We start from the raw sequence: 20,006 nt of genomic DNA on the forward strand, positions 1-20,006 counted from the left end.
TTGTATTTAGAAATACCTGTCGTTCGTGTTACTATAGATTTTTAAATAAAATGGCTATACGATCTCCCTTGTCTTATCCCATCACTCGGTATTCATCGTGCGTTAATCCCGATGTGATCTATCCAAATTTTGCCAAAAAACGTTTAGACCTGTGTCTAGACGTACTTGTTGACAAGCAACACTTAAGTAGAGCTTGCGCCGATAAAATGAAGGACGAATTTGAACAATTATGTGCAATACCTTCAATAAAAACATAATTTCGGGATATCGAAGAAAAACACAAAGATTGGACATTTTTTGGATGGAACATATTGGCGAATCGAACAAGGAGTTCTTCAATTTGACGACCTTATTGAAGAAAATTCTAATTTGGTATCATGGCAACGGGAAAGAGGCGTTAACGCGAAATGCCTAGTTGAAAACCAAACCGAGGAGAGTCTGACAGCCCAACTTATCGTATACGACGGAATCAACATGTCAGGGAGAGTTACAGCTATAACGGTAACGAAATCGTGAATCCAGTATACCCGCAATTCTCACTCGAGATGTGTCGAGTCCTTAAAAGCAAAAAAATGGAGGAAAATCTGAAAAAACTAACGAGAGGCAGAAAAGGAGGCTAAGGAACTGAAAGCGAAAAAATTTAAGGTGCTTTCCGACACTCAGGGAGAGGCAAGCCTATGGACGAAAAAATTAAAATACTTTCAAATTAAATTACTTGGTTTCAAAAATGAAAATTCGGAATTTCGTTTGGTTTTCTGTTGTATAAAACCGGGAATTTCGTGAGACGATGCGGGAAAAAAACGGGAAAAATGCGGGAAATCAAAAATTGATTTTGAGTGGCCACCCTGTAAATGTTTTATTTGATAAAACAAATATTTTCTATTAATATTAGGACAAAATTTGTTCGAAATCACAAAAGACAATTTCTGTGAATTTTTCAGTGGAAAATATAGAACTTTAAACATTTAAATAGGTTTCGTCCGTCGGTTTCTCGGAAAAGGACCTAAATATCGATTTTGAAATTTTTTCAACACACTAGATTCCGACGTTTTAGGCATTCTTAAGTTATTGAAAATAAAATTATAATTTCTTCGATTTCTTTTGGTCTCCCTCTAGCTGATTTTGAGAAACCTCTGAATAAAGTCCGATTGAGCTGAAATTTGGAACAGGCTTGTATTTTAGGCCAATTTACAAAATGTTTATGGTCGGTTTTTGGAATCCGATGTTTAAATTTTTCCCATAAATCAATAGCCATTTTTATACACGTATTAAGGAGGTAATTTTTTAACATTTCCAACAATTCAGCATCCAAGGATAAAAATGTTTCAGAATTCATTATAAAAAAAAACTTAACTCTTCCAGCCACGTATGCGTTGCACGAAATGAAATTATGTTTCTTCTTAATAAAACTTCAATTATCGCGTGTGTGTTTTATCTCCCTAGATTTTGCTTGATGATCGTGTGATTTTTACTTCCTGAGCTAACCTAGCAGCTTGTTTGGCGGAACTGAAATTGACCTTTCAACATGTACCAACAAAAAATCATTAATTACTTTTTCGCGATACGTTCTCGATCCCAGGAATTGCGCAGCAAGGAGGAGGAGCTCGGTCGGGTGCAAAGGGAACAGCGCTGCAAAGAGGAAGATTTGGCCAAGCGTGAACAAGAGCTCGATGCACGTGAAATCGAACTTTTGGGACGTGAGCTGAACATTATCATCACCCAGAATACCCCCACGCCAAAGAAACGGAAAGGGAAGTTCAGCAAGAGCAAACTGCGGGTAAGCACACTCGAAAAGAGCCGAGGAAAAATATCATTAATTCTGTCGACGCCATTTAATAGTCGATTTTATTATTTTTATGTTTTTTCTTATGTGCTTTTTATTATTTTCCAGTTTCTCAAACGAGAGCCAGGCCAAATTTCCTTACCCCTCGATTTCCGCCATACAATAACGGTGCAGCACACTCCCATTCGAGATGAATCTCGGCAACGTACGGACACACCACCCGGTTCTCCTGCCACCAGACTGAGGGCCATCGCACGTGAGTACTGTTTTAATTATTGCCGTATTTTTTCTCCTCACAGTTCTTACGCGTTTTATTCAAAGTATTCCACCACCAACACTTAGCCTAGGTTTTTCAAGTTTTTAAACCAATTATTGAGACTTTGAAGCAGTTACGTAAATAGTGAGAAGTTTTTTTTTCTAAGTCACACTTGCTATACGAAGCAAATTTATCAATAGTATCCACGCAAAAATCATATGATTCATTCACCAATGATTCTGATTCGATTTGAATCAACGAGTCATTTATATTAGATATCAGATGCATGCTTTAAAATCAAGAGATTATATTTTCTGTTTGTGAGCTGGTACTGTATAGTTTTTCTTTTGTAGTGTGATTTTATTTTATTATGTCATATCAGTTCCTTATATTTTAATTACAATTGAAAGTAGGAGAAATATAATCACATGTGATCTATGAAGTTAAATGTTCCAAAAGTTTACAACGAATCTGTAGTTTAAGTTTGTTTTTGACATCCCTAAAATGTATAGGTTTTTTAAATTTATTGATGTAACGTAATATTTGCTTCGCTCTTGAAGAAAAAATTCTAGAGTTTTGGATTTATTCAGGTACTGCTGTTGTCAATTTTTTCGAATGTAGTATTAAGTGCTAATTTGTTCGTGGCACATAACTACATGCGATTAACTTAATGAATAACTTCCGATAGCTTCAATTGACAACTCTGGAAAAAATTGTCAAACTATTTTAGTCTAAACGGGATTCAAGAAGTTTTATTTTTATTTTTTTATACGGGATTTTTATCCTCAGGGATGATTCATCCCTAAAAGCGGCATATAAAAGCGCTTTGCGTATAACTGCATCTAAAAAAATATATTTTGTTTAAGTATTGGAAGTTTGAATACTCAGTTTTGCAATAGAGTAAAAAGGTAATGAAATCATTCAGCTCAATATCACCTAACTAACACCCATCATCTGCCACTCAACATCAACTAAAATATTTGAAAATATATTATCATTACACACAATGAATAAACACCTGTTTAAACCAATCAATACAGTTCCGGCCGATGGTATGAAAGGTAAAACCTGGGGACCATCGACTCTACACCAGCGTGAGCGAGGTCATTTGCCAGCACTGCGAACAACGGTCCGGACACCCCATTTCAGTAAAAGTGCCCCAAATCTGGACAAGTCCCGCATGGCCATCTCGGCCAGTTCATCGCGTAACGAAATCCTAGGTAAAAGTCATGATGGCCTAAACACCATCAATAACAGTAAACACTATCAGCAAACCACTTCCTGTACTCTTAATCTTAAAAGTTACGTTAGTAGCAATAGTACCAATTCCTCAGTCTCTAGCCGTATAAGCGATAGGCGAATAAACCGTAGTCTAGATAGCAATAATCAAGGTACCAGCAACGTTCCAGGTGAAACCAATCAGGATGATGTCCCGTACGATCGAGTTTTTTATCGCACAATCCAGAAAAGTTTGGACGATATTTTTTCACGGGAGAGTGAGCTCGATGAGCCCATCTCTTGTATCAGTAGCTCAAAGTCCAGTGACAACCTGACGATGTATAACAGTAGCCGGTCAGATTCGACCGTTGTAGAAGATTCAGACTATAAATTCCATCGATTCGGATCAGCCGAATCTAAATTTAAGCGGGAATGTTTCTTTGTATCTCAGTCCAAATCGGTCAGTATAGACGATAGCCATAATAGTAATAGTACGGACATGCAAAGTGATTTGCCGGAAAGCTTTTCTAATATGGAACTAAGCGAGTCGAGCAATGAGGTGGGTTCATCGCGCAAAAGTTCCGTCACATTCCGGACAGAGGTGGACATTCAATCTGACTACGACCACGTGTGTCCACAAACACCGCTATTTCGTCCATCTGAAATCTACAGTGATTATAGCGCTGTGATGCAAGAATATGAATCAAAATACAACCCTTCCAGTCGAGCAAACTCCTTGCGAAGTAAACTGGACCGCACAAAACGCAAACTGAAGCTGAATAAATTGTTTGGTTCGAAGAAAGAGAAGGAAAAAATGAAAACTCGCAAATTAGTCCAACACACTAATAGTATTTATTTGAAACGAAACGCCGGAAGTCAGCACGAGCAAGAACATTTGCTGCTGTCCGAAGGCGAGAATAATGTGATCGAGAACGAATCGCCATACGGAGAAATTCGAAGGACGAAGAATTATCTAATTGTAAAAAATAACGATGCATTCGAGTCTTAACTGACTGCAAAGATCCATCCGTAGACGGAATGGATAATGATGTACTCATGCTTGCAATCAAGTTTTGTTTTTTGCTTGTAAAGTTTGTTTCAAAGAATTTCCTTTGAATATATTTTTATGGCCTGAAGCGATTTTCCATCTGTTACGAATGTTGGTAAAGTTTTGCAGTTGTTTAACGTTTACTCAAGATGGATATACTATTTCGAATTACTCTTGGCCCTTTCCAGCATGAGTGAGGATGTTCGGGTTTCCCCAAATTTGAAAAAAAAAAACTGATAAGCAGATACACATATTTTAATGTTTTGACGAATTTGTTTTATTTGTAAAGCGATTTAATGAGTGCAATTTAACAAATTGATTCTTAGAAAGAATTTTTGTTTGGGCTCGAATTATACCTACATTAGACTAAATACTGTCCTGAAATAAAAGATCTTTAAACTTAGTTGAAAAATGTTAAAATCATTATTCACAGATGCTTTTCTCTTCACAGTACAAACTGATGCGTGGTTCTAGTTTTATGTCACATTAAAGGGTGTTCGAATTAAGTAGTTGTCAAACTGCATTGCGTGTAAATCGATTATTTGTTCATTAAAAAAAACCAAATCTTTCTTTTTGAAGTTTGATATGTATAAAAAATACTCAGTCAAAATTTCGGCCGACCTAGTCCAAATTGGCGACCCTTTTGTTTAACGTCTCCCATCAGATGTTATACAGTCACCTTATCCACTTTCTTCGTCGCAGAACGCCAGTTTGCTTTGAACTGCTTTTCGCTGCTAACAGGTTTTCGGGTCTTCTTTAGGTTCTATATTTTTCGATTTTTCCATTATGGAATTATGCCAAATCTGGCCAAAACAGCACAGACAAGTCATGTTTCTTCAGGAAAGTCAGCAAACGCTTTTAAAGACATTCTTACGTGAATTTCCTGGTTGACGGTCCCGGTTGCAACGTAAATGTCGCTTTTCAAGCCACAGGTACAGCTACCACCTTTCCCCTTCCGGTTGATCTATAATACTCTTGTCCAGGAAGTTGTCTTAAGTCTGCCTTGGTGTAGGTTTCGTCGTCCATTACCACGAGATAAGACTTGCTTCGTTCAATCGTTAGTAAAAATCGGTTTCAACTGGTTTCTGTCAACTGGTAGATGTTCAACGAGCCAATGTTTTGGTCGAAACTAGTCAGGTCGTTATACAATGGAGCTAGTTGAAACTAGTCGAAACCGATCCAGCTCGGCAGCAGGATTCGTTTTGACCTGGTAGAAATCGGTCGAGGTCAATTGCAAAGAGACAGGTGATCAACTGTCAATTCATTTCTGCTTGTTTCGACCCGTTTCGACTAAAATTCATTGAACAGACATAATGTCGTGTACAGCTTCCGAGATCTTGTTTTTGTCGTATGGTTTTGCTTATCGTTGCAATTTGGAGTCATTGTCTTCTTATAAGTCGATAGTCTGGATCGTTTTTAGTTTCATGCACAGTTGTAGACGATACTTGTTTCCAATTTACTTGCGACATCTGGAACGGAGAGGTTGAAAGAGCTAGCCATTCTTCTGTTCGTCACTGCGTCTCTCGGCGTTCGATTTCCCCCAGATTCAGGCTTCCTAGTTGTCGACAAACGATTCCCGAACACTTTTATTACTTTGGTGACGGTTGATTTCGCCTCATTCAACGATTTAGCAAATTCTTCTTGGACACCATTTTGATGAATATCTAAAATGTCAAAATCCAAAATGAAGCATCGTCCTACATACACACACCTACAAAATGAGGTGTGTTGAAGTTTTTTACATGAGGGATATGAAAAAATACGGTGAATTCCAGTTGACCACTTCTTGACTCGAACATCCTTTCATAACGAATAGAGATAAGAACTCACTCAATTTTCAATGTGTGAATAGTGGAAAATTGTTTACATTCTGAGTTTAACTTTGATATATAAAAATGGAAATCATAACTCCAACACCAAAAAAAAATAAGTATACTCTGTGTAATTTGTAACCCTTAAAAATATTTTTGAAAGTATATTCATCAAATTTTGAGCACCGTACGTTGTCGTACAGTGCATAATTAAACCCTTTTTTCGCTTCAATGTTTCAGTATTGTAAATTGAGCAATTTGTGTAAGATCTAAACAAGTAAATTCAAAATCATGGTTACCGTCATATATGATGCTTCCAAAAGAGTCAAGAACCTGCTTGATTTGAAGGGGTGACATGAAAGTAATGGTATTTTTTTCCTTTCAAAATAAGTACATACCTATCTATCGAAACTTCTGTACACCGTCGAGTTGTGTCTAAAAATACTGTATCGTCACACCTACTTTCCAATCTCAGTGTTACTGTGAATGAGAAATGTAAAACCTTGAAACGTTGCCGCGCTCTAATTATTGAACTATCTATGAACAACGTTATTCTTGTAACGCTTTATCCAACATGGAATGAAAACTTTTTTTAATTGACGTAGAGATGTCATAAGAGCTAAACACCCCGAGCTAATATATTGATTAAACCGCTAATTAATCAAACAAAATGAAATACTTTCTTTTTCAAAATTGGTTTGGAACGTTTTTGGAAAATCATTGGAAATCATAAATTTATAAAAAAAAATGTAAATAACCAACCGGTTCGAGAAAGTTTTAACCCGTGGTCACTGCAATGATTTTTAAGAAACAGAAGCGGAAATAAAACAAAAACCTATTAATCTGGTGATGGATGGAAGGAACATCAAACTCTGCAATTATCAAAACCGTACTCAGTGCCTCCAATTACCACGTGTAGTCCGCGATATTCAAAATTACCACCAGAAACATATTTCGGAAAATCTGATACGTTGATCGCAACTGTGTTTCCATCTGATGAATTCCGTACCATTCGTGTGTCAAACTAGAGAGATGTTTAGTCTATTTTTTCTGTTAAAAATACGATTGAAAACACACAACAGTGCACAACATTGATGGAATAGATTGTTTGGAACTTTTTAATTTATTTGATTTTCTTTAATGTTGGAAATCGAATGTAGTGGATGTCCTTCAGTTTTAGCTATCGCTAGGTTCTATTTAAAAAGGAAATACAACCGTTATTTGTAAGAATGATTTTATTCAGTTTTGTATGTATGCTTTAAACGTAGGTATTTTTGTTTTTTTGGAAATCGTAAAAAGTTTAGCTTCACAAAATTATAATTATTTTGATTTCAATAAAAAAAAATATTCAAAAATGAAAACATGTTATTTTTATTTACTGCATTGAAATTATAGTTTGTTTGTTTTTCTGTTTGAATCAATTTTCCTCGGTTTGATTATTTGTAGTGTTTGCTTTTGCTGAACTTATTTAGCTGTTCTATGGTGGAAGAAGCTTTGTGTTGTTTTATTCCGTAGGTGATATAGCAAGTAAGTGCTTTTTTGTGTGGTATACTAACCTTTCTGATGACATAGTAAATTATTAAATTCATGTTCCAATAAAAATCTGTAATGTAATTGTTTCAAATTTCTCTAGTTTATGTAAATGCGGAGTAATGAGATCGATGATCAAAGCGACTTTAATTCACGCCAGCTGTCACATTTTGTTACCTTTGCTACTACAATAGACTGAGTCGATTTGGGGTCATTTATGGATTTCTTAAACTATGTGGTCTTAACAACTTCGTTCAGCGGAAAATTTTCTTTAAAGAATTCTTAAATTAGCACAAAAACCATCAAAAGGTCAGTTCCACAGATGTTGATTTTTAAAAACAAAAACTAAACTATTCCCATACAAACATCAAATTAAAATTTTACTCATTTAAACGTTAGTTAAATATTCTGCCAAAAATAATAGATGAGTTTTTAACCAAAACAAAACTTTTAAGACCTCAGGGTTTGAGAAATTCAAAAATAACCCCAAATAGACTCACTACTACAGATCCCCCCTCAAGTCACAGTCCACAGTCCTGCATCTTGAAAAATGAAAAACTTGCTTTCCTTATTTTTCTTTCCAACACAGTATCTCATACATACATGAACATGTATTACAGATACAACCAATACAACTACGGCCGGGCCAATGAGTATTAAACTCGAAAAAACGCAACACTTTTTCAAAGACAAAATCATACTAATCACTGTGAAACGCTTGTCTTACTTATAGCGTTAATCCAACTCAATATGTGAATAACATGATCTAATAGAAAATTTCTATGGCTACAACTTTGTAGAAAAAATCCAAATGATGCAAATTGAGAGAAATGAGTTGGAATGTGACAAACAGAGTGATTATTATGTCTTTTGAAAACTCTAATAAAACTTCTCATCACTGATTGTGCCAAGACCAGAAATAGTATTCCACCAACTTAGTTATTGATTGTAGAGTGTTTAAATGTTCAGGATGTTTTTTTATATTAAAATATCAATCTTGTACATAGATTTGATCAGGATCACTCTATTTGTCACATTCCAACTCTTTTCTATTAGATCATGTTTATTTATTGGGTATATATCAACGAATCACGTATTGATCCTAATGATTAGACTTAAAAGTAACATAAATATAAATTAACAAAAAAGTATAAACTACAGGCTACACAGTTCTTAGCATCGCTAGAATTCTTCTTTTAGACATATTCCTGGAGGTATCAAAGTCGAAGAGCTCTGAAAAACGGTTGAATGTCCTTGTAATACTAATCAGGGCACTGTTGGCTCCGTAGTTGTTCTGGCGAAGAGGAATGTGAAGCTGAAGGTTCCGATTTCTTAGTCCTGGAGGTCGTACGCACAGGTTGATAGTTTCCAGCAGCATGGGGCAGTGTATATTCGAAGCCAGAAGATCGGAGACAAATAATGCTCGCCGGGCTTGGAGCGTGTCCAAGGATATGAGGTCGTTGCTGCGATTCTCGTATCGAGGAAGACGAAACGGATCTTGCCAATTCAAGTGTCTCAAAGCGTAACGTATAAAGCGTCTTTGGATGGCCTCGATTCGATCAGCACCATTCTGATAATAGGGACTCCATACAGCAAATGCATACTCCATCGTTGAGCGGACAAGACTACAATAGAGACTTTTCAGGCAGTAAATGTCTTGGAAGTCTTTAGTCACGCGAAAGATAAATCACAAACTTCTCGATGCTTTGTCAACTACATAGTTTGTGTGCGACTTAAAGTCCAACTGTTGGTCAAGAATTACACCTTGTTGTAGATCTCAGAAGTCGAATAGCATGACATAAAAGACGCAAATTACTAATAACAACGTTTATTCTAAGATCGACGTAAAAACTAGAGTAGTAGGTAGTAGCTTGGCGCGCAATACAATCAGTAATCCAATACCGGATATCCAGGCGGGATTTATAATAAGCCTAAGCGTCACAACTTCGCAGGGTTGTGCACTTTATAGCAGTTCCAAGGGGTCCAACACCTCCCCCTTAATTGTAGAAGTACGGGTTGTACCTCTCCGGCATCCGGCGGATACGAGTTGACCGCCGAAGAATGCTTGATGGCCTCGTTCGTTGTCGGCGTTGTGGTGGAATCGTAGCCGATGGTGCTGTTTGTTGAACCTCAGGTGTTGCTGGATCTTCGCCGAGATCGAAGTCTTGGAGCAGGATGTGCAGAGGCAGCTTGACCTCCGATGCAGCTTCTTCCGGGTAGGCCTCGACTTTTGAGTCCCCACGAGCACGGAGTTGGTTTGCATGTGACTTGATGAGCCGCTTCTTTTCTCCCAGCCAGACGTTGTAGTTAACAGTACCGATGCGTTCAATAATGGTGCCAATCAGCCAGACGAGCTTTCCTTGAATCAAAATGCTGGCGTAGACAGGGTCTCCTTTCTCGAACTGTCGCTTTTGTGCCCCGTGCCTTCGGTTGAACTGCTCTTCTTGGAGTTGGTTTCGCTCAAGTGGTGTTGTTCGCTCTGAACCTGGCTTGAGCAAGTCCAGAGTTGTACGGTGTTTTCTCCCCATCAAAATTTCAGCAGGCGACAGACCATTAGGTGCTGACTTGTTGGGAGTAGCACGATAGGCAGCCAAAAATATTTGCAGTGATCGTGTGATGGAGTTGTGTGTTTCAGGCATAATCTTCCTCAGGCTCCGCTTAAGTGTGTCCACAAACCGTTCAGCTTGGCCGTTTGATTGTGGATGATACGGCGCAGTTCGAATGTGCAAAATGCCCAGGGAGTCGCACAGTTCTTTGAAAAGGCTACTAGAAAACTGCGTCCCGTTGTCGCTTACGATGGTTTCTGGTAGGCCATAGCGTGCGAATGTTTCCACAAGCAACTCGGTAGTCACTTTGGCGGAGATCGATGAAGTTCGAAGGATTTCAGGCCATTTGCTGTAGGAGTCGATGATCACCAAAAAGTAATTACCTTCAACTGGTCCCGCGTAATCTATGTGGAGCCGTTGCCAAGGACGACTTGATTTGGGCCAGGATGACAGCAAAGTTTTAGTAGGAGCCTTCGCGACAGCGGCACAAGCTCGGCAGGATCGTACGAAGTCCTCGACATCTTGGTCTACTCCAGGCCAGTAGACGTGGCTACGCATCACTGCTTTCATTCTATCTTGTCCCGGATGACCATGGTGGAGAGCCTTGAGAATCTGTTGCTGATAAATATGCGGAACAACAACTCGATCTGCTTGCATGAGGCACTCGCGAACCACAGATAGTGCATCTTTGCGAGCGTAGAACGGACGAATCGAATCTTCAACCTGCTTCACCGACTTGGGCCACGATGACTGGACGAATTTGATGACTGTTTGAAGAGTTTTGTCCTTGATTGTAGCCGCTTGTAGATGCTTGAAGTTGATTGGTAAAACGTTTATTGCCGCATCGATCGTAGCAGTAATTTCTCCCTCTAGATGAACGGAAGCAATCACGAAATCCTCTTCCGGTTTGATTTTGGTATCAATGAGCCGGGAAAGCACGTCAGCATAGCCGAAGTCATCAGTTGAAATGTGCTTTATTTCGAAGTCGTACGACAGAAGAATGAGCGCCCACCGTTGTAGGCGATTGGTGGTGTGCACAGGAATTCCTTTTTTTGAACCGAAAACGGCGAGCAGAGGCTTGTGGTCGGTGTGCAGGGTGAATTTTCTACCGTAAATGAAGCGGTGGAATTTGGTGACTCCGAATATTAGCGCCAACGCCTCCTTTTCCACTTGGCCGTACCCTTGCTCGGCCTTGGTGAGTGATCGAGATGCATGACACACGACTTTCACTGACCCATCGTCGTATTTATGCATTAAGCAAGCGCCTACGCCGTAGATGGATGCATCTGCAGCAACAATGGTCTCCACAGCAGGATCGTAATGAGCAAGCAGTAAATCAGAACGTAGAAGGATCTTGAACTGCTCGAAAGAATTCTGACATTTGTCGTCCCAGTGCCATTTGGTGTCTTTGCGCAGAAGGGCATCGAGTGGATGGCGAAGATCGTGCATGTTGCGAACGAATTTCCCATAAAAATTGATGGCACCAAGGAAAGAACGCAAACTGCTGACGTCATGCGGGGGTGGCATGCTACAAATTGCTGCAGTCTTTTCCGGATCAGGCTTGATTCCTCGCTTGTTGATGATGAAGCCAAGGTAGTGTATCTCCGACATGAAAAAGGAGCATTTCTCGATCCGCAGGGTAAATCCCCACTCCTGAATGCGCTCCAGAGCCTTGAGAAGGTGAGAACGATGTTCTTCCGGTGTCCGGCCGTGGACAAGCACATCGTCGAGGTAAGTCTCAACCCCCTCGAGTCCTGCAACCATTGCGTCGACGATATTCTGGAAGGTCCCAGGAGCTGACTTCACACCCGGTGGCAAACGATTAAATTCAAAAAGGCCACGATGTGTGTTGATGGTGAGAAATTTTCGCGATTCCTTCTCCACAGGTACCTGCAGGTAGGCGTCCGACAGGTCAATGTGCGAAAAAATATTGCTCCCCGAAAGCTTGGCGAAAATCTCTTCAGGAAGTGGCAGCGGATGATGGTTGGGCTGAATGGCACTGTTCAGGCCGGTGGAATAGTCTGCACACACACGTATTTTGCACGGCTCACCATTGACCGACTTCTTCTTAACTGCAACTATAGGTGCAGCCCAATCCGTAAACTCCACAGGCGAGATGATGCCCAACGACTCTAGGCGATTTAGCTCGAGCTCGATCGATTGCAATGCGGCAAACGGCACAGGTCTTTTGGCTCGAAAAACTGGCTGAACGTCTGGCATGAGATACAGCTTTGCTTCTGTTTTATTACAGCAACCCAACGAATCGGTGAACAGATTCGGAAACGATACACGCAAACTCTGCACGTCTTCCTGCGATGAACTTATGCGGTGGCAAACCATGCTCAGGGGGACGTCCCACAAGTTGAAGAGTTCGATGAAGTCGAGGCCTAAAAGATCGAGACCGTGAATATTGGTAACAAACAATTTACCTGAGCGTTGAACTCCTCTGAGCGAAACGTCGCAATCGATTTCTGCCACTAAGTCCAGGGGATGCCCCGAAGCTGTACGAGCATGCTGCGATGGTGGATTCTTGGTAGGACGTCCTATGCGATTCCAGCTAGCCTCCGAGATGACGGTGATGTCGGAAGCGCAGTCTAACTGGAGCTCCAGTGGGACGTTATTGATGACCACTGATACATACTTCCTTCGATGATGAACAGCAACATGCTTGACGGAGTAGATGCCTTTGGTTTGCACTGGGGGCTGTCTCAACCTCCTTTTCTTACCAGGATTGGACGACACACACTGGCAGTACCCCTCCTTGTGACCGACCCGTTGGCAGTCCTTGCAGCGATGATCTTGGTACGAACACTCACGGACAAAATGCATTTGTCCGCATTTCCAGCACGGTGTCCTGGGCTTATCACAACTGTTTTTGAATGGTTGTTTGTTTTGGTTGTGATGATGGGGCGATGGGGCTTTCGATGAGTGCTTGAAGGTGTTCATTTTCTTGGAGCTGTCAGCCTTGTGAGTGATTGCGTTCACCGAAGCACTCTCGCTCGGGGACAACTTGGTGGGGTTTTCCAGGATCGAGGTGTCTCTCCGGAGACTGAGAATCCGATGGCACTCGGCAGTAAGGTCAGACAACGTCATCTTTTTACTACCTTCCAGTTTAGCCAGCAGTGATGTTCGTATTTCGGCGTCTTGCTTAGCGTGGAGGCCACAAACAAATATGAGGCACTTGAAGTCATCAATCGAACAAGCCGCTACACCGAAATCTTCACAGAAGCGATTAACTTTACCTGAATAGGCTAGGAAGTCATCAGATGCACTTTTGCTGAGCGTGAGACAGCGATATCGATTGCAAAAAGTTGATGTATGTGCGCCGAATAACTCCATAAGTTTTTTCACTGTGTCGTCGAAATTACACTCCCGTGGTAGCTTGGGCAAGATGTGATTTGTATACTCCGTGTGGGTTTTGTCGCTCAGTTTACGGAGCAACAAACGAACTTTAGCTGCATCGTCCAAGCTTGCTGCATCGACCCGAAATGCATCCTCATGACGGCTAAACCAATTATCGAAAGTGAGGTTAGACTCCGGATCAAAGTGGAATTCTGTGATGGATTTTGCCAAAGATTCCATCCTGGCATCGGTGGTCACAGGTCCTCCGACAGGAGTGATTGTTGCTGCTGAAGCCGTCGCATTCCGCGACAATGCCAGCTCGGTGAGGAGTTTTTGCTGGGTGTCCATCAGGGTGACGAACATTTTCTTGAATTCCTCATCCTCATTGTTTAGCACGGAATGTTATTATTGGTGAATTATCACTGAACGGAGGATTCAATTCACACTCCTCGTCGCCAAAATGTTGTAGATCTCAGAAGTCGAATAGCATGACATAAAAGACGCAAATTACTAATAACAACGTTTATTCTAAGATCGACGTAAAAACTAGAGTAGTAGGTAGTAGCTTGGCGCGCAATACAATCAGTAATCCAATACCGGATATCCAGGCGGGATTTATAATAAGCCTAAGCGTCACAACTTCGCAGGGTTGTGCACTTTATAGCAGTTCCAAGGGGTCCAACACACCTAAATCATTTACTTGCTTTGCTCGAGCAATTATCTGGTTTCCAAGAAAATAATCAGCAGTTACAGGAAGCCGTTTACGGGAAAAGGTGATGACCGAGCATTTTTTGCGGTTTGATAGCAGGCAGTTGTCGTCGCACCATTTGGCAAAATTGTCAAACTGTCACTGTAAAAGTACATTATCTCCAGAACATTTTATAGTGTAGAAAAGCTGCAGATCATCTGCGTAGGCGAGTTTTGGACCGTCAAGTAGTAAAAGCACGTCATTGAAGTAAATCAGGAACACTACTGGGCCTAGGTGGCTGCCTTGAGGCACGCCTGATGTGGCCGAGAATTGTTTGGAACTTGAGTTATCAGATCTTACAGAGAATTTGCTTCCAATGAGGTAACTGCGAAATCAATCTAATAAGGACCCGCAAATTCCCAGCTTCGCAATAGCTTTTTCGTGGTTCACCTTGTCAAAAGTAGCCGACAAATCGGTGTAAATTGCATCGACTTGAAAACCGGCAGCAAAACTGTCTTGCGCAAATGATGTGAATGTCAATAAATTCGTAGTCGTAGAGCGCTTGGGCCGCCATGTTGATCATTACAAATATATTGCTTGCAAAACGAAAAAATTGGGTCGAAGATAACGAGTTCGAACAATTTAGCTACTGCACACAAAGCCGATATTCCTCTGTAGTTATTGATATCCCTTCTTTCGCCTTTTTTGTAAACCGGGAACATAAAAGCATTCTTCCACAACGACGGTGAAAAGCTTTGTCAAGCGATGCGTCAAATATGCGTTTGATAGGAATTACTAAATGAGGCATGAAGCATTTCAAATCAGTAGCTGGTATGCCATCGGGGCCCGGGAAAACAGAATTTTTCAGTTTAACAGTCGCCTTTAGAATATTTTCTTCACCAAAAGAGATGTTGTTTAAAAGAGTATTCAAAGATGGAACGTTAATTTGTTCTGAGGAAATAGATCCGGAAGTGAAGACGCTAGAAAACTGTTTAGCAAAAAGATTGCATATATCGTGGTCCGACGAGGCCGTCTCGTCATCCAGAAACAGGTTAGTTGGTAATCCCGACTCTTTCCGCTGGTTTTTGACGTGTTTCCAAAAAGACTTAGGGTTTTGTTTAAAATTCCGTTGCAATCAAGATAAGTAATTCTGTTACGCTTGATTCAGCTTCCTTTGAGGAGGGTGATTTGACCCTGTTGTAGTTTCGAAAAGCTTTGCGCTTCATAGTTTTCATGCGTTTCAAATCTTTGGTAATCCAAAGCGCTCGAGCATTTTCGGCACATGTAGATCGATGATGTGATTTATGATGTGTGTAAATTTTTCTGCTGCAGCGTTGGGATCGGATCGATCAAGCTCAGCTTCCCAATCAAGTCAAGCTTGTGAGAAATAGCCTGGAAATCAGCGTTTTTTAAATCATCGAAGAAAGATGTCGATTTCTCTGATCGGGAATTAAAAACGGAAATCTGTATTGAGATCAGCAGCGCAGGGTGGTGACGAACACACTTCACTAGAGGTGCAGGCGCTGGTTCAATCGTTATTGTCTGGAGCCCATCGTTAGCGAAACATAAATCAAGCATTCGACCGTTTTCATTAACAACGCTATTGATCTGGCGAAGAGTTGCGGTGCTTAAAGCGTCGATAATAATGTTTGAAGAAGTTAAGAATGAAGAGCATGTAGGGTCAAGATACAGAAAGCCTCCCTGCGATGGGCACCACTTTATGCCCGGAAAATTAAAATCGCCGATGGCCAAGAGGTCGTCTTCAGGGCAAGTTAAAGACAGTATTTTTACAAGGCTCTGAGAAAAACATTCAGCTAAATTCATATCTCGCACGCAATCAGGGGGCAGATATACAACACAAACGTACAGTTTTCGGTTACCTAAGTGTATGCAGGTCCACACAATTTCCAAGCACTCAAATGATTGATCGTTGATAAGCACGACAGAGAGGGTTGATTTAATGGCTAGTAAAACACCGCCTCCTGTTGACTTCCGGCTGTTACGTGGACCCCTATCGCATGTTATTGACATATTGATTTGGATTAACGCAGAAGATAAGACAAGCGTTTTCACAAGAATTAGTATGATTTTGACTTAAAAACAAACATTAAAAAGGCTAAAAATCTTCAAAAAAAAAAATTGTCCTAGACCCCCGATGGATTAATTCCAATTTGGGCTCAAACGCAAGGTGGAAGTCCCAGCTTTGGAATGGTGCAAAAAATAGCGATGCTAGTTTTCTCTTAGAGACACCGTGTTTGAATGTATGCATGTCAATTTATAAAAAAAAAATCAGTAAAAATCAGTGTATTTACAACACAAACTTTCATGCCATGTTTGCCTTGTACTAATACACTGGTATACAATGTTGAATTGCCTTGTACTAAATCTATTACGCATTTGTTTCAAACATGCACAATACTTGAAAAGATTGGGTACATCCATGAGATTCGAACCTCGACCTTCAAAAGGTTGAAAAGTGCGCACACTACCACAGAACCATGCCATGGAATGCCACAATTATTGGAATGAGAGCTCAAATAGAGAATCAAAGCGCCAACTAACTAAGATAATGATATCACTTTGTGATAAGTTTGATCAATAGTTTTGATATGCTCTCCTGATCGAGTTGTGTTGGAAAAGAGGTTAAGAAAGTTTCCGTGTTTTTGTCCAGAAAATGGTCAAATAGACTGAAATTTGTGACAACAAAATAAAAAAAAATTGCTATTCCATCAAATACCAATAGAATTCGGTAGTCAAACCGTGCGCAAAAAAGTTGTACCACAAGTTAGGAAAAATGCAAAAAAAAAAATCTTAATGGTCTGCGAAACGTCCTTTCAGTGTGCCTTTTTTTCTTGTATGGGCGAGCCCAGTGTAACCAGTTGTTGATCTAGTGTGGTAATTACATTCTATCAGGCTCACTTGCACTATGGACCCCTGGCAGACCATTAGCTAGACTTTTTTGTTGTTTTCAAGTCCAGCCTGAAAATTTTTAATATATAGCTCTTAGCCCATTCGAAACCAAGCCTAAAATATGAAAATACTACTTCTTCATACCGGCTGCATGAGTTCCGTACTGCTTTTTGACCTTAACAAAAAGCAAAAATTGACTTTGATTTTTGCCTCCTGAATTTTATATTTTCAAACCCTAAAAAATAAAAAAAAGCTTAATTGCAGATGATATTTTTGTAATAATCTAAAACTTGTTAAAAACACATCGTTAGATAGAACTCCAAAATTAGTGGATAACACGCACCATATCGAAAGGGTGGTTTGAAATAGATCAATTATTATATGGAGCATTATTCTGAAAACGTCAAATGTTCAATAACATGTTTATCGTATTATTGTATACAACAATACTTTTCCAAAAACCTTATTTGTTAACTATGAGAAATTACAAGTAACACACAGATTCGATTAATTGTTCTGTTTCTAAGAATTAATACATTTTGTTGAACTTTTCATCTAAGAAATGATAGAATGAGAGAGAATAGAAGCATCAATCGAAGCCATAGGTCAGCGAATTTTTCAGAAATAATGGTATGGGTCATCTTACCTCCCCTACTTATAGATAGTACACTTACTGTTGTGTCGAGAAATATCTTATTAACGTCTGCAATGGAAAAAGTCTCGCTAATAATGTTGAAAAATTTTTATTTTAAGTTACAATTCAGGCCTTGCAGGTTTTGAAAAAAATCTTCTAACATCAACATACTCTGTCGACACACCTCAGCTTTGTTCCAACTAATTGAATTCAGAAATACGTATGGCACAGAAAATTTATACTATTATTAATTTCAATTTTGCTGGTGCAGAAAATCTACGCAATAATAATTTGCATTAATGAACCTGTCCTTACGGTAAATGCTAGAGGTTTATCATTCCGAAACGGTCCAGGAGAAGGTACGCATACGAGTGTTTTCCCCCTTCAAATGAACCGAGCCACCATCACAGGATCATCAATTATATACTAGAGAAATCTTGCCTCGGTTACATTGCCGCCCGGAATGTGCGAACATATTTTTCTTCTTCCTTCTCTTTGTCTCTAATGCTAATGATAATGGCACTAATAATTAACACAATCACAGCATGTTAACGCCACAATTAGTTGCTCTCAGTTTTCAAAAGACTTTTCTTCTTCTGTCTTTGGTTTTGCCATTGGAAGTGTAGCAATTTGGTTGTTCCGCATGAGTAGAACTAGACATTGAACTGATTTGCCAAGCTATTAATCGTCGATTCCCGATATGGACTTCGTGGTTCAAGATAGTGACATTTAATTTCGTTACTTGTGTGCTTTCTAAACCCTTAATCTTTCGCTAACCAACCTTCCTAAACTGTTGCAAAAGCAATTAGCTAGTAATTAATTGAGATGTTTGTAATTTGTGGTAACGCGTGCGATTCAGAATACGACACGGATGAATGGTTCCCGTCTAATCTAAGTGTTGTCGGTGATACGTCGTTGAGCACGTCGCTCTGCAATAGATTGACCCGTTTCGGAGGCATTCCCAGCACTGTTCCGATGCCAACGCTTTATGCTTCCGAGGGCCAGCGCAAACCAAAGTTATCAATCATAGAGTTAGTATTGTACAATATCGCCTCGATGCTGGCCGGAGTCGCGTCTGGGTATGATGTGCGGATATCGAACGTAACGCCGCTGCATCCAAGACTTCATCCGGTGCCTCCGTTTGGGGAAATTTATCAGTCACAGTCTAGTCCCTATCGCAATCTACCACAACACATGCAGATGCAGCCCCAATTAACCATACCACCACTTATAGACAGTCACTTAGAGGAAGAATATGCCAACATGCGTAGCGAAAAGGCGTATATTCACAATACGTATCACGCGCCCGGGAAGCATAACAGGTGAGTACCGTGGGTTTACGTGCATAATATCTATATTTTTGTTTAAATTTCTGCAAGCACTTTTGTTTGAAATTCCTTTTCAATTTTACCGTTAAAATATCTGGAGATAATCCAGCATGCTCTATGAGGTTTAAATTTTTTTGTTTTTCAATTCTTCTTAAATACCTACCAGAGAAAACAATATAAAAGATCTTATTATCACCGACATTTTTAAGCTGAATCAATGATTTGATGTTAACAAAAAACCCCTGCCCAGGTTATCCTTTTAATAAGAAAAGACCAAACATAGATTTTTGTATGTCTCAAATTTAGTTTTTTATTTATTCATAATTTTGATGTCGTAATGCTTTTAAGTTAAACAAAAATTGGTTATCAGAATCCCCATTAAATCATTACCCAAGACAACAAAATTCAAATTTATGCGAAGCGCAACGAATTAAAGAGCTGATTTTGAATAATTTAGGGACTGTTGACTTCTAAGAAAGTAGTTATACATGTTAAAAAATTCAGGAGATTTAACAAAATTCTCAAGACCAGTGATGGAAATGAAATGAATATGATGCGATAAAGGTTTTATCCTGAACTGTACACTTCGCGATCTGTACAAGTAGCGAACAAACTTGGTTCCTCTCAATCCATAACAAAATGTTGGTACGGTTGTCACTCGGAGATAACGAATACATTGTTAGACAGCATATAGCTCTGACAAGTGAGTAACTTTCTTTGCTCGATGTGTACTCAAATCGCAAGCTGAAATGCTGCACGGAGAATGAGTGTCGATAACATTTTTGACTTGTGACAGTCGAAGATTCTGTTGGTCCTCTGACTATCGGAATGACATTTTTGAATTTTTGATTCCGTGACTGTCATGAAAAATTTTTAAAAAAAAAGTCATGATGCGACACATGAATAGAAAGC

General features: G+C 39.7%; 1 protein-coding gene across 3 annotated transcripts in view; it reads left to right on the forward strand.

The window, feature by feature from the left end:
* The window catches only part of LOC129758751 (mitogen-activated protein kinase kinase kinase 11-like), a 68,736-nt gene that overhangs the window by 26,406 nt on the left and 22,324 nt on the right, over positions 1-20,006 (forward strand). For 2 of the 3 annotated variants that reach the window (XM_055756354.1, XM_055756355.1), the window contains 4 exons: positions 1,580-1,777; positions 1,892-2,039; positions 3,080-3,259; positions 18,626-19,088. In XM_055756354.1, coding sequence (XP_055612329.1) covers positions 1,580-1,777; positions 1,892-2,039; positions 3,080-3,259; positions 18,626-19,088 — 989 coding nt within the window. The remainder of the gene's footprint in view (positions 1-1,579; positions 1,778-1,891; positions 2,040-3,079; positions 3,260-18,625; positions 19,089-20,006) is intronic. The other variant, XM_055756356.1, reaches the window with a different exon arrangement.

Source organism: Uranotaenia lowii, chromosome 3 (genome assembly GCF_029784155.1).
Source record: "Uranotaenia lowii strain MFRU-FL chromosome 3, ASM2978415v1, whole genome shotgun sequence".
Taxonomy (NCBI): domain Eukaryota; kingdom Metazoa; phylum Arthropoda; class Insecta; order Diptera; family Culicidae; genus Uranotaenia; species Uranotaenia lowii.